The sequence below is a fragment of the Natrix helvetica genome (assembly GCF_964273705.1).
Source record: "Natrix helvetica genome assembly, chromosome: 1".
NCBI classification, from domain to species: domain Eukaryota; kingdom Metazoa; phylum Chordata; class Lepidosauria; order Squamata; family Natricidae; genus Natrix; species Natrix helvetica.
The window spans coordinates 188,342,067-188,353,485 of NC_138548.1; the positions used below are offsets into that span (position 1 = coordinate 188,342,067).

At 40.7% G+C, this 11,419-nt stretch overlaps 1 protein-coding gene across 1 annotated transcript in view; it reads left to right on the top strand.

The window, feature by feature from the left end:
* VWC2L (von Willebrand factor C domain containing 2 like) overlaps positions 1-4,782 on the top strand; it is an 84,985-nt gene extending 80,203 nt beyond the window's left edge. The window contains exon 4 of the mRNA XM_081967114.1: positions 4,430-4,782. Within this exon, the coding sequence (XP_081823240.1) occupies positions 4,430-4,578 (149 nt within the window). The 3' untranslated portion in view covers positions 4,579-4,782. The remainder of the gene's footprint in view (positions 1-4,429) is intronic.
* The last annotated feature ends 6,637 nt before the right edge of the window (positions 4,783-11,419 follow it).

Genomic DNA, 11,419 nt, shown 5'->3' on the forward strand with positions numbered 1-11,419 from the left:
GTTCCACAGGGGGCAATTGTTCGCCCCCTATGGCCAGTGATGGAATCAGCTGGCTGAACCGAGGCTCCGGTAGCCACAGCCACTCAGTCTTGGAGGGGTTGAGTTTGAGTCTGTTGTCCCCCATCCAGACCCCGACGGCTTCCAAACACCGGGACATCACTTCGACAGCCTCGTTGGGGTGGCTTGGGGTTGAGATGTACAACTGAGTATCATCAGCGTACAGATGGTACTCAACCCCAAAACCACGGATGATCTCACCCAGCGGCTTCACGTATGCGTTGAACAGAAGGGGCGAGAGGACCGACCCCTGCGGCACCCCACAAGAGAGTGGCCTCGGGGTTGACCTCTGCCCCCCAGTCAACACATATTGCATCCGGCCGGAGAGGTAGGAGCCGAACCACCGTAAAACGGTGCCTCCGACTCCCATCCCCTCCAGCCGGCGCAGTAGGATACCATGGTCGATGGTATCAAAAGCCGCTGAGAGGTCTAATAGGACCAGGATAGAGGAGCAACCTCTATCTCTGGCCCTCCAGAGATCATCCACCAACGCGACCAAGGCTGTCTCGGTGCTGTGCCCGGGTCGGAAGCCGGACTGGCGTGGGTCTAGATATACGGATTCGTCGAGGTGACGTGGAAATTGCTGCGCCACCACATTCTCAACAACCTTCGCTAAAAAGGGGAGGTTGGAGACTGGACGATAATTAGCTAGCTCCGTTGGGTCAAGTGAAGGCCTCTTGAGCAGGGGCCTCACCACCGCCTCTTTCAAGGCAGTCGGTAAGGAACCCTCGCTCAATGAGGCGTTCACCAGGCCCAGAAGCCAGCCTCGCGTCACCTCCCAGGATGCCAGTACCCACCAGGAGGGGCACGGGTCCATTGAACATGTGGTGGGTCGCAGCCGTCCACGCAACCCGTCTAAATCCTCGGGGGCAACAGAGTCAAACTCCTCCCAGAGTGGGCTCACAAGACTCACTGATGTCGGCTCGTCCGGTCCACTGGGGGGGGGGCATCCGCTCCGGATCTGAGCGACTTTGTCTTGCAGATATTCCCCAAACTCCTCTGCTCTTCCCTGCAAGGGTGCCTCCCGCGTCTCCTGCGACAGGAGAGAGCGGGTCACCCTAAACAGGGCGGCAGGGCGGTTATCCGCAGACGCAATGAGAGCGGCACAATGTCTACGTTTGGCCGCTCTCAATGCCACAAGGTAGGTCCGTAAGTAGGCTCTTACTTGTGTTCGGTCAGATTCGGAGCGTGAAGACCTCCACCTGTCCTCTAGGCGTCTCCTATGGCGCTTCATCACCCTCAGGTCCTCGGTGAACCAAGGAGCCCAGGTGGGTCGTCGCCGCAGGAGAGGCCACAAAGGCGCAACTCGGTCCAGGGCCCCAGCGGCCGCCCTATTCCAGGCGGCCACTAGGTTCTCGGAGCGAGCGCGGGTCAGGGCTACAGGGAATGGCCCAAGCTCCGTCTGGAACCTGTCCGGTTCCATCAAGTGCTTGGGGTGGTACCAGCTTGAACAAACTGGCTCCGCCTCCTCGCGGTGGAGGGTAGCGCCAGGGAAGTCCAGCCGGAGACATGAGTGATCTGACCATGACAGGGGCGTAATCTCTAAATCCCCTATTCCCAGATCACTCGTCCACTGCTCAGATACAAAGATAAGGTCCAGTGTGTGGCCGCCTTCGTGTGTGGGGCCCTGAATTAGTTGGGTCAGGCCCATGGCTGTCATGGAAGCCATGAACTCCCGAGCCACCTCGGACGCTGCTCCTGTAAACGGCAGGTTGAAATCCCCCATAACCAGAAGTTTGGGTATCTCAACCGCCGTCTCCGAGACCAGCTCAAGGAGCTCGGGCAGGGCCGCTGACGTATAGCGAGGAGCCAAGTATACAGTCAGCAGACCCCACTGCCTCCCTGGGCCCCATTTCATACCCAGCAACTCACACCCGGGTATCTGAGGAACAGTGAACTCCCTCGGCTCCAGACAATCCCGTATAACTACCACCACCCCACCACCCTTACCCAGGGCCCGAGGCTGATGGAATGCATGGAAACACGGTGGGCACATTTCCATGAGGGGTAAACCCCCCTCGTGACCCAACCAGGTCTCCGTTATCCCTGCAAGGTCCAGCTCCCCCTCCGAGATCAACTCGTTAATGAGGGGGGGCTTTATCACTGTCTTTTCTAGATTTGCCCAAATATTAAGAGAAAAGTGAGGAGATGTGTGTAGTGGAAGAGAAATCTTCAATAGAACTATTACAGAGAATTTATAAGAAAATTTGACAGCTAATTGGGAGAATTTGAGTTCTTGTAGTCCCCCTGATGCCTACATTTAGTCTTCAATTTCTTTGCAGGGATAGTTCAGGAATGAAGCCTGCTAATTGAATCTTGTCTTCATTGGTAATCAACCAAGTCAATGGTAACTGTAAGAGGAACCTTGGAGTCTTAGTGGATGATCACTTCAATATGAGCCAGCAGTGCAGTGGCTGCCAAAAATGCTAATACAGTCCTGGGTTATACAAACAGAGGCATAGAATCAAAAATCTGTGAAGTATTAGTACCACTTAATAAAACCCTAGTAAGACCACACCTGGAATATTGCAACTAATTTTGGTCACCATACTACAAAAAAGATGTTGAGACTTTGGAAAAAGTTCAAAGAGCAACTAAGATGACCAAAGGTTGGAGACTAAAACATCTGCAAGATTTGGGTTTGACTAATCTAAAGAAAAGAAGAATTAGGGGTGACATGATAGCAATATTCCAGTACTTGAGGGGCCGCCACAAAGAAGAGGGAGTCAAATTATTCTTCAAAGCACCGGAGGACAGGAAAAGAAAAAATGGTTGGAAACTGATCAAACAGAGAAGCAATCTGGAATTAAGGATAAACTTCCTAACAGTGAGGACAATTAACCAGTGGAACAACTTGTTCCAGAAATCATGGACGGTCCATCACTGGATGTTTTAAAGAAGAGTCTAGGTGGTCACTTATCTGAAATAGTATATGTTTGTCTGCTATAGCAGGGGGCTAGACTAAAAGACCCCCAAGGCCCTTTCCAGCTCATTCATTCATGCATTCATGCACCCATCCATCCATCCATTCATTGAAGATTCAAATTCAATTTTGACTAAAGTCAAAATTGGAGAGAATCTCCATCAGGTTCCCATCTGTTCCCATCTATTCTTCCAGCCAACTATGTTCCAAGTCAGTAGCTGGTTGGAACCTTTGCACTTAAAGTTAATGGGAATGGTTAAAAGGGATTGGAAATTTGGGTTGAAGCCTAGGGGTTTTCAGTCATTCCACTGAAGTGATATTTTCCAAAATTCTTTCAGTGTCAAAAAAGACACGTTGGTTTGACACTTGTCCACCTTCGCCACAGCCTTGCTGTTGCATGAGCTCCAAAGAATTTTGAGGGAGGTGGTAACAATTTGGATGAGGTGATGTTGCTGGTGGGCAACTCAGAATACTATCAGTGCTCAGAAGGGGAGCTTATCTTTGGTTAAAAGTATTGAGCTAAGGGTGGCCACTTCTTATAACTCAGTTCAACGGGATTGGGGCTACAATTGGCTTCCTCTTGTCTGGAAGAAGAGCAACAAAACCGATTTTATTTCTATTACTTGCATTTTCTATGTGGAGTATTGTTTTATCAAGCAATTAAAGGGGTAAAGTGGAAACTAATCCCGCTGCCTCTTCTTCCTTTTCCCCATGGTAGAAATGATAAAAATACAGTGTCTAGTAAAAATAATACAATTGCCAGTCTCTAGGAGGAGAGTAAAGGAGATGAAAGTATAGAGTAAAATGGGATAAAATAAAAGAGCTTGTTAAAAAATTGAAACAAGAAAGGGTTCAGAGGGAGCTCCTTACAACAGATGCTACCTCTTATGCCATCTTTCCTTCTCCCTACATGCATTAAATATATTTGTATTTTCCTCTGCAAATATAAAAATAATCAGGGAAAAAAGATATTCAAATAACTAAAAGCTCACCAGAGCCCATCAATACTCTGGGCATTAAGGTATTTAGGTCAGTGTCTGTTAGGTACTGAAAATACCAAAATGGAGGATGAAAAAGGATTGCTGTTTGAATCATCTATAGGTATGAAATAGCTTTGAAAATATTTCAAAATGTGATGTTTATTTTTCTGTTTTTCCCATTTTTATTAAGATATTGGTCTTTGTACATGGAATGAAATTATTATTTTTCTCAGTATGTTGCAACAAGAATACAGTATTTCTGAGAGTAATTCTGTTTTCAGTAAAAGAGTACAAAGTTAATGGACAATGACATTATAAGTAAAACAATTTTAAATCTGGGTTTCAATCTTTCTGATGGCTGCTGTGGAATCAAAAATGTTAATTTTGGATGGACTGTGCCCAATGTAATCAAGCTCATGTTCTCCAATCTGGTTAGCCATTTAATCTACTTATGTATATACATTTGCAGGTCCAAACTGCTTTGCAGGAACCACCATCATTCCGGCTGGCATCGAAGTCAAAGTGGATGAGTGTAACATCTGTCACTGCCATCACGGGGACTGGTGGAAACCTGCCCAGTGCTCCAAACGTGAATGCCAAGGCAAGCTGACTGCATAGGGCAAAGCTTCCAGCAATGATGTTTGCACACCAATTGTGACAGCTTCCCAAGCTGAATCTGCCAGCTGCAGTTGGGTCACCAGCAAAATCTTTTAGGGTTAAATAAGACAATTTTACCTGTGAGCTTGTTATCTTCATCTCTTTTCCTCTCTGAAAACAAATCTATGTAGCTTGACATTGTAGCGAGCGACACAGGTTGTTAAATTAGCTTAGGAATGGAACGTTCTACAGAGCTTCTTCTGGTAATGGTTTATGTTTTCTCCACCACGTGGGGATAATTGAAAAGAAAAATGTATGCTCTAATTTTGATAGAAAACAAGCTAAAGCCAACCAGTGTAAGCAGTTAATATTCATCAAAGAGATTATACAACCTAAGAAAATCAAACTCTTAAGATCATCACTCAACAACATATACCAGTGTCAGTTTGTTGCATTATCATTTTCCCCACCTCTTTGATTCTAGGAAAGGAGGAAAGAAACTGCAGCTTCTTAGAGATTCGCCTTTCCCTAACACATCAGACTAAATATCCCTATACAGGTTAATTTTAGTGGCGATTACTGCCCTCTTAGGTCTCTCTCCATCTTTGAGTAATCTCAGCATGAATATAGAAATCAACTGGTTCTTAAGAGATAATATGTACATCTCTACTGGAAGAAATCATCTGATAGAGTTGCAATTCATGACTATCCAAGTGTTAATTATCACCGCAACTATATTTTAAAACAGTTAATGCTGAATAACATTCCTATATATTGGATGGGGTGGGGGAATCACACAAAAGATTTATTTGACCAGGTTGTCTAGAAATCAGATACAATGTAATCTCATTTTTTTTGGCTCAAGAGCCCAAGGAAAATTAACTCTGCAAGTTTCCTGAATTAAATTTATGTTTTTCCTTTTCCTTTTCAGTATTCATTTCTAACTCCAATGAAGAAGTCCTCCTTGTTTGAGTTTACGGGCATATATTTGGGGCTAAATTAATAGGGACAACTTTTTGTCCATTGTTCCATTTCTTCTTAGGTAAAATACCTCATGAAAAAAACGTAATGTTCCAAATCTATTTTAAATTTGTTCAATTTCTTGGAAGAGATTGAGATCATTTCCTATACAATTTTAGAAAATTGTGTTAACTGGAAAACAACTGAAACACCAAAGTCCCAGAAATATGCATTATGTAATGAAATTTTGCACCTATCATCAACCATTTTATTGGGTAGGCAAAATGAGTCACACACCCTGTTTCTGCAACCTGCCAAGTCCCTAGAAAAGATGTAAGCAAGGATGTTAACTATGGAACAGAAATATGTTTTCGTATATTGTTTCTCCAGAAATGCAGACTGACATACCAAACATAATATAATACCCTCAATCTCCCTGCCCCCCCTCTTTTTAAATCCAGGCTCCATCTATATAAGACTTAAAATAAATGAAATATTGCTTACTTTTGTGTTAAGAGATTATGCTACATACATAAAGTGCAGATAATCATATGAGTAGAATTGGACAATAAAGGAAGGCAATATATACCCTATGAACAAAAGTATAAAAAGTGAAATTAATAGCTACTTAATTATGGAAGCAATAATGGGTGAAAATTAAGCTTGAACTTCCACATTTTAGCAATTAAAATAAATTGTGACAAAGGCTAATTTGAATTGTGATCTTCTCCTTTGGTTTTGATTTATTCTCATCCCTATAGTTGCCATTTGTTTTTAGTGATGTGGAAAGTCCAGTTGTGGCTCCCTCACCTTTTACACAATTTGACCATAAGACTGTATGAAATAAAAGTAAACACCGAATGCCATGTAAGTTTTGAGTAGTATGTTACCTCAAGCATTGTGGATTCTCATCCATAAGCTTTTTTCTGTGTTTTAATGCCCTTGATATAGAAGCACTGAGATAAAGTGGTGCCCTATGATATGAACAAGCTGATTTGGCTTTTTCTCAAACTAATAGAAAGCCCCAAAGCAACAATACTTTGACACAAGAGGGATCTGCATTTGCTCTGTTCATCTAACATCATATCAGGCAACTTTTCATTAATAAACTAATTTGAACAATGGTTGGCAGCTGTGTTCAAGAATTCATGAATGCAGATTAGTAAATTATTCAGGTTTAATTTTTCAGAGATATCCTCACTTTCCCATTCCATGACAGATTCATTTTCTGTTTTTGCTTCCTTCTAAATACAAATAAGCTAAAGCAGATCTTTGAATAAGAAATAAATGACATACCTGGGCTTTTGAAAACCATGACAATGCTAAGTAGGGCTAGAAAGTATTGCAGCCTATGTTTTATTGACAAATTCCAGAATCTTTGGAAGAAAAGAGAAAAAAATAATTGGCTAAGATCCATCAAAAGACAAGCATACTAGAAGTAGTTCAGAGAATTTATTGGAGTCGAGAAGTCTGAATTCACACAAAATAAACTTTGTACAGAAGAACACACTGGAAGCTATCACTTGCAGATAAGATCTTTATTAACAAAAAGTCTTTGTCTGGGATATAATTACCATAAGCTGCTTTAAGGAGCCCTTTATAATACCATACTTTTTATTACAAAGTGATTCAAAGTTGCAACCTTATAATTTGGAAAGGAGCATTTGTTTTTATTTATTTGCCTTTCTGCATGTCAAAAGCTTATTTGTAGAGCTTCATGAAGGCTTAAGCCAGAGTTAGACTATCTATTGTGGAGCTTTGCTAGAACCCGAATTTGAGAGACATAACACTCTTTTGAAAGGAGATATTTAAAAAGTTCTCACTTATGCAGGAGGCACTATTTTACAATACCATGCAAATGTACTGATTAAGGCATCAGGCTAGAAAGCAGGAGACCCTACATTCTAGTCCCACCATAGGCACAAAGTCAGCTGGGTGATTTGGGCCAGTCCCTTTCTTTCAGCCCTAAGAGGCAATGGCAAAACACTTGAAAAATCTTGTCCAGTCTTTTTAAAAGTTTTTATTTTTTTCATTTTCATATAAATAACCACATGTATACCATTACATACAACACTATTTTGCATTATTCTTTCATATTAATAATTTTAACATATATATCCTCCTTTAAAACAAAAAAGTATACATATATAGCAATTATATTTTTAACTCCCCCCCCAACTTTTTTTTGGCCTTAATATGGGGAAAGCCTTTTGCCATTCTAATCTCACCTGAATAGATTTGTCTAAAGAAGTTATGCTGCATTATTTATTTACTTACTTGTTTGTTTATTTTGTATGTATTGAATTTTAAGGGGATCATTCATTGCATTTGAAAAACATGGATAATCTCACTTGCTTTTATGTCATATATCATTTCTGTGGCACATGAAAGCCAAAGATGCTAATATTTTCCCTATATTTAGAGTTCATTAATTAAAATAGTCTGAGTTGATTTTATTAAAAGTCTTGTGCTATGCTCTTAAGGGTTAGGGTTATTCTCTTTTTCCCATGTTCCCTGGATCAGTTTAGCAGGTGTAGTGAGCTATTAAGAAAGCTCTGTATCATTTCCAGTTCTTTTACACTACAAGTAATGGCTAGACTGTGTTGTTCAAACTGCTATGAATAATAGCTATGTCATATGTCTGTACATAAATATCTTGCTTGATAGAAAAATTGACTCATGACTGACTCTCAAGCATAGAGAGCATAGTTTCAACTAATCAAAAAGATATGTTGCAATTTACAAATGTTTGTCAAGTATACTGATCATTCTGACATAATTAATATTTTTCTTTCACATTATGCTTCCCTGGCATGGAAATGAAGGTGGCCTCAAATGTTCTCCCATTCAGTTACTGGCAGACACTATCTGCTTAGTTCTACCACATGAGCCTTCAGATCATACCCTGGATGAACAGGCACAAGGAAAATTCAACAATTATCCTGTTAGAATGGATGGAGAAGCTGATTGCCACTTTGCACTGCTTCTTTTAGCTACAGTCCTTTGGGTATTCTAGACTTCAAATTCCTATCCTCCTAAACCATTGTCACTGATTGGAGCTTGCTAGAATACCAGAAGGACTGAATAAACATTGTTTACCACATGTTCTGAAGCTCAAGAAGTTCCCCAAGCATGTGCATCTGAAAATTGTACCTACCATTACATAGAGGTCAATCCTGTGCAGAATGAGGCTCCAGAAAGTTGTACATACATATACATGACATAGCATAGGGCCAGATCATTATGTTGATATAATTTGATCTACCTGTTTTAAATAAAGCTGTGCTGTACCCTACTAACTTGGAGATCAGATTAATTAACAGTACTTCAACTGCTAATGAAACGGGGAACTGTGTTCTTCACAAAGAGAATACCTGTCAGATTTTTTACACTTCTAAACAATAGTGTGCCTGAAAACTAGTGAAAACAAAACACGCTACTGTAAAAAAAAAGACTCTAGAAAACGATCTTTGAAAAATATATTATTAAAAATATTTTGTTAAATATAAAATATTATCTAGCAAATGTCTCCTGTGTTCTTTTTTGCACTACACCTGTAGGCTTCTCTTTTCAATTTCACATATGTGGGGAAAACCCTCACTTAAGTAAAGAACCAAAACATTTGGATAAAGTGGCAACCCAATGCATTATATTAGTATGCACAACTACAGTGATCCCTGGACCTTCATCAAAAGAATGTGAAGAGCCGTAAGACCCTCCCAAGGTTACAGGTAATACCCCCTGAAGATAAGGTACATGGGGTTTACAAGATCAACATAAGTTGATCTTGTAAACCTTTATTGTAGGAAAGTAAGATCTGATGAACAACATGGGATGACCTTGCAAAGCAGAATTAAATTGCATACTATCCATAGTGGAGAGAACACTTATTTGGCCAGACAGAAAATTCATCTGCCATAGTTTTTCTATGTTTAATAGCATTCACAGTATACTTTTTTTGAGTGTCAGAAATAATTTGATTGGATGGTGGGGGACTCTAGGGGAAATACTGTAGATGATCTATCACTGTTTATTTTCTTCAAACCCCAGTGTACATACACTGGAAGTATGTTTGGACAGTGATGGCCAAATTTTTATTCCCAGACTTTATTAGTGTAATCATATCATATGCTTTATGTCAGGCTATTTATGAGTATAAAACCTGCTGCAGGTGGGACTCTGAAGCAGGAGCATATAAAGTGATACTAATGCCTGATTTCTGCAAAGAAATTTTCATTTTATTTTATTTTATTTTAAAAAAATTTAAACATAAAAGACAACATAATTCTCATCCATTATATACAGCATGTTGTTTGGTTACAAGCGTTTGTGCATCCATATTTTCAATTATGTATACAATCACAAAGTTTCCATCTAATATAACTAAGTACCTCACTTTCATTGTACATCATATATTCAATTATGGCTAATATTTCTTTCTTTTCAGCGAACCTAATTCCCTTGCATAGGCGGAGCTTCACATCGCAGTGATACAATGATTTTTCCGGCTTCTCCGGATAGCCATCGAATTTGGATCGTCTGGAAGGTCCAATCTGGACCTAAACCGTCCCAAAGAGACAGTGAATGGTAGGGGGAGATCCTGTGGTCCCAGAGACACCTGCAAAGCCTCTGGTGACCCGGAAAAAGCCCCCTTTTCCAGCAATCGTGAGTCGGCCCCCAGGCTGCTGAAACTGCTGACAGCTCCTATATGCAAGCGCAGGAGAGAAGCATGTCATTTTGGTGATAGTTTTTTAATCCTTTTTTCTATTGGAGAGAGAACACCCTAAATTTGGAAATTTAATTTAAAATAAAGACTGACTAGAGAGAAAGCGGCGGATTTAAGTTGGCCAATTGAAGTTTTTCTTTTTTCCCTTTTTACTTTCGGAAGCCAGGCTGGACTTTCAATCGCAATTCAATGTGGATTGGCTTATTGCACTTTTTTATACTTTTACTTTTGGACTTTGTGGGGACATTGAATATATTTAAATCTTAATTGCTTTGAAGATTCTTTTTTTCTGTTGGCTTTTCTTTTTGTATTTCCGATTTTCTGTTTTTTGAAGTTAAAAATAGAGCCGGAAAAAATAAGCATTGAGAGTTGATACAATTAACACTGCCACCTAATTGACTTGAAACATTGTTGCTAAGTTTTATTATCTGAATTGTTTGGAGAGAAACTGTTCCCTTGAAGACTATTTGGTTAAGAACTGATAGGGGCAGGAATACAGTTGTTTATACAGCTGTTTCCTGTAGAAACTTTCAGTATCTGGAAACCTACTTTGGAACAAACAGAAGCTCTAGGGAAAGCTTAGAGTGACCTTGGAAAGACTTTCATCTTTAAAAAAAGAGAGTTGTTCCTGGTGCCGATGGCAGGCTTTTTTTTGAGCCTGTCAGATCAAGAGACAGTTAGAGGTGTTTTTTTACGATCTTTAACACCTCGGACACTCGTAAATTCTTGGAATTTATGAGGGAGAGATTCAGCTGCTGGGTTGAGCCCTCGTGTACCCTCCGGAGTCCGGAGTCCGACGAGGTTTGCCCCCCTTCGCAGTTGTTGTATTCTCCTGCCTTTTTGATAACCTCTGCTAATTAGCAGAGCCAGTCGCCGGGAGCAGCCTTAACATCTTAACATCTTAACATCCCAAGAAGGAAGCAAGACTTTTGCAAGTATTTTAAGTTTTAATTGGGGGAAGAAAAAAAAAAGAAATCTCTTTAAAAAGAACGCTACTGCTGAGTTTGAGAGGCGTGGGCTTAGAACAAAGGATTCAAAATGGCATTGATTTATAGCTGAAAACCTACAGAAAACGAAAGCTAATTACCTGCTGATAGCCGGGGCAGTAAAGGCGGAACGGCTGAAACAACCCTAACTATTAACAATCTTTAAGCCAGTTTACATAACCTGAACTAC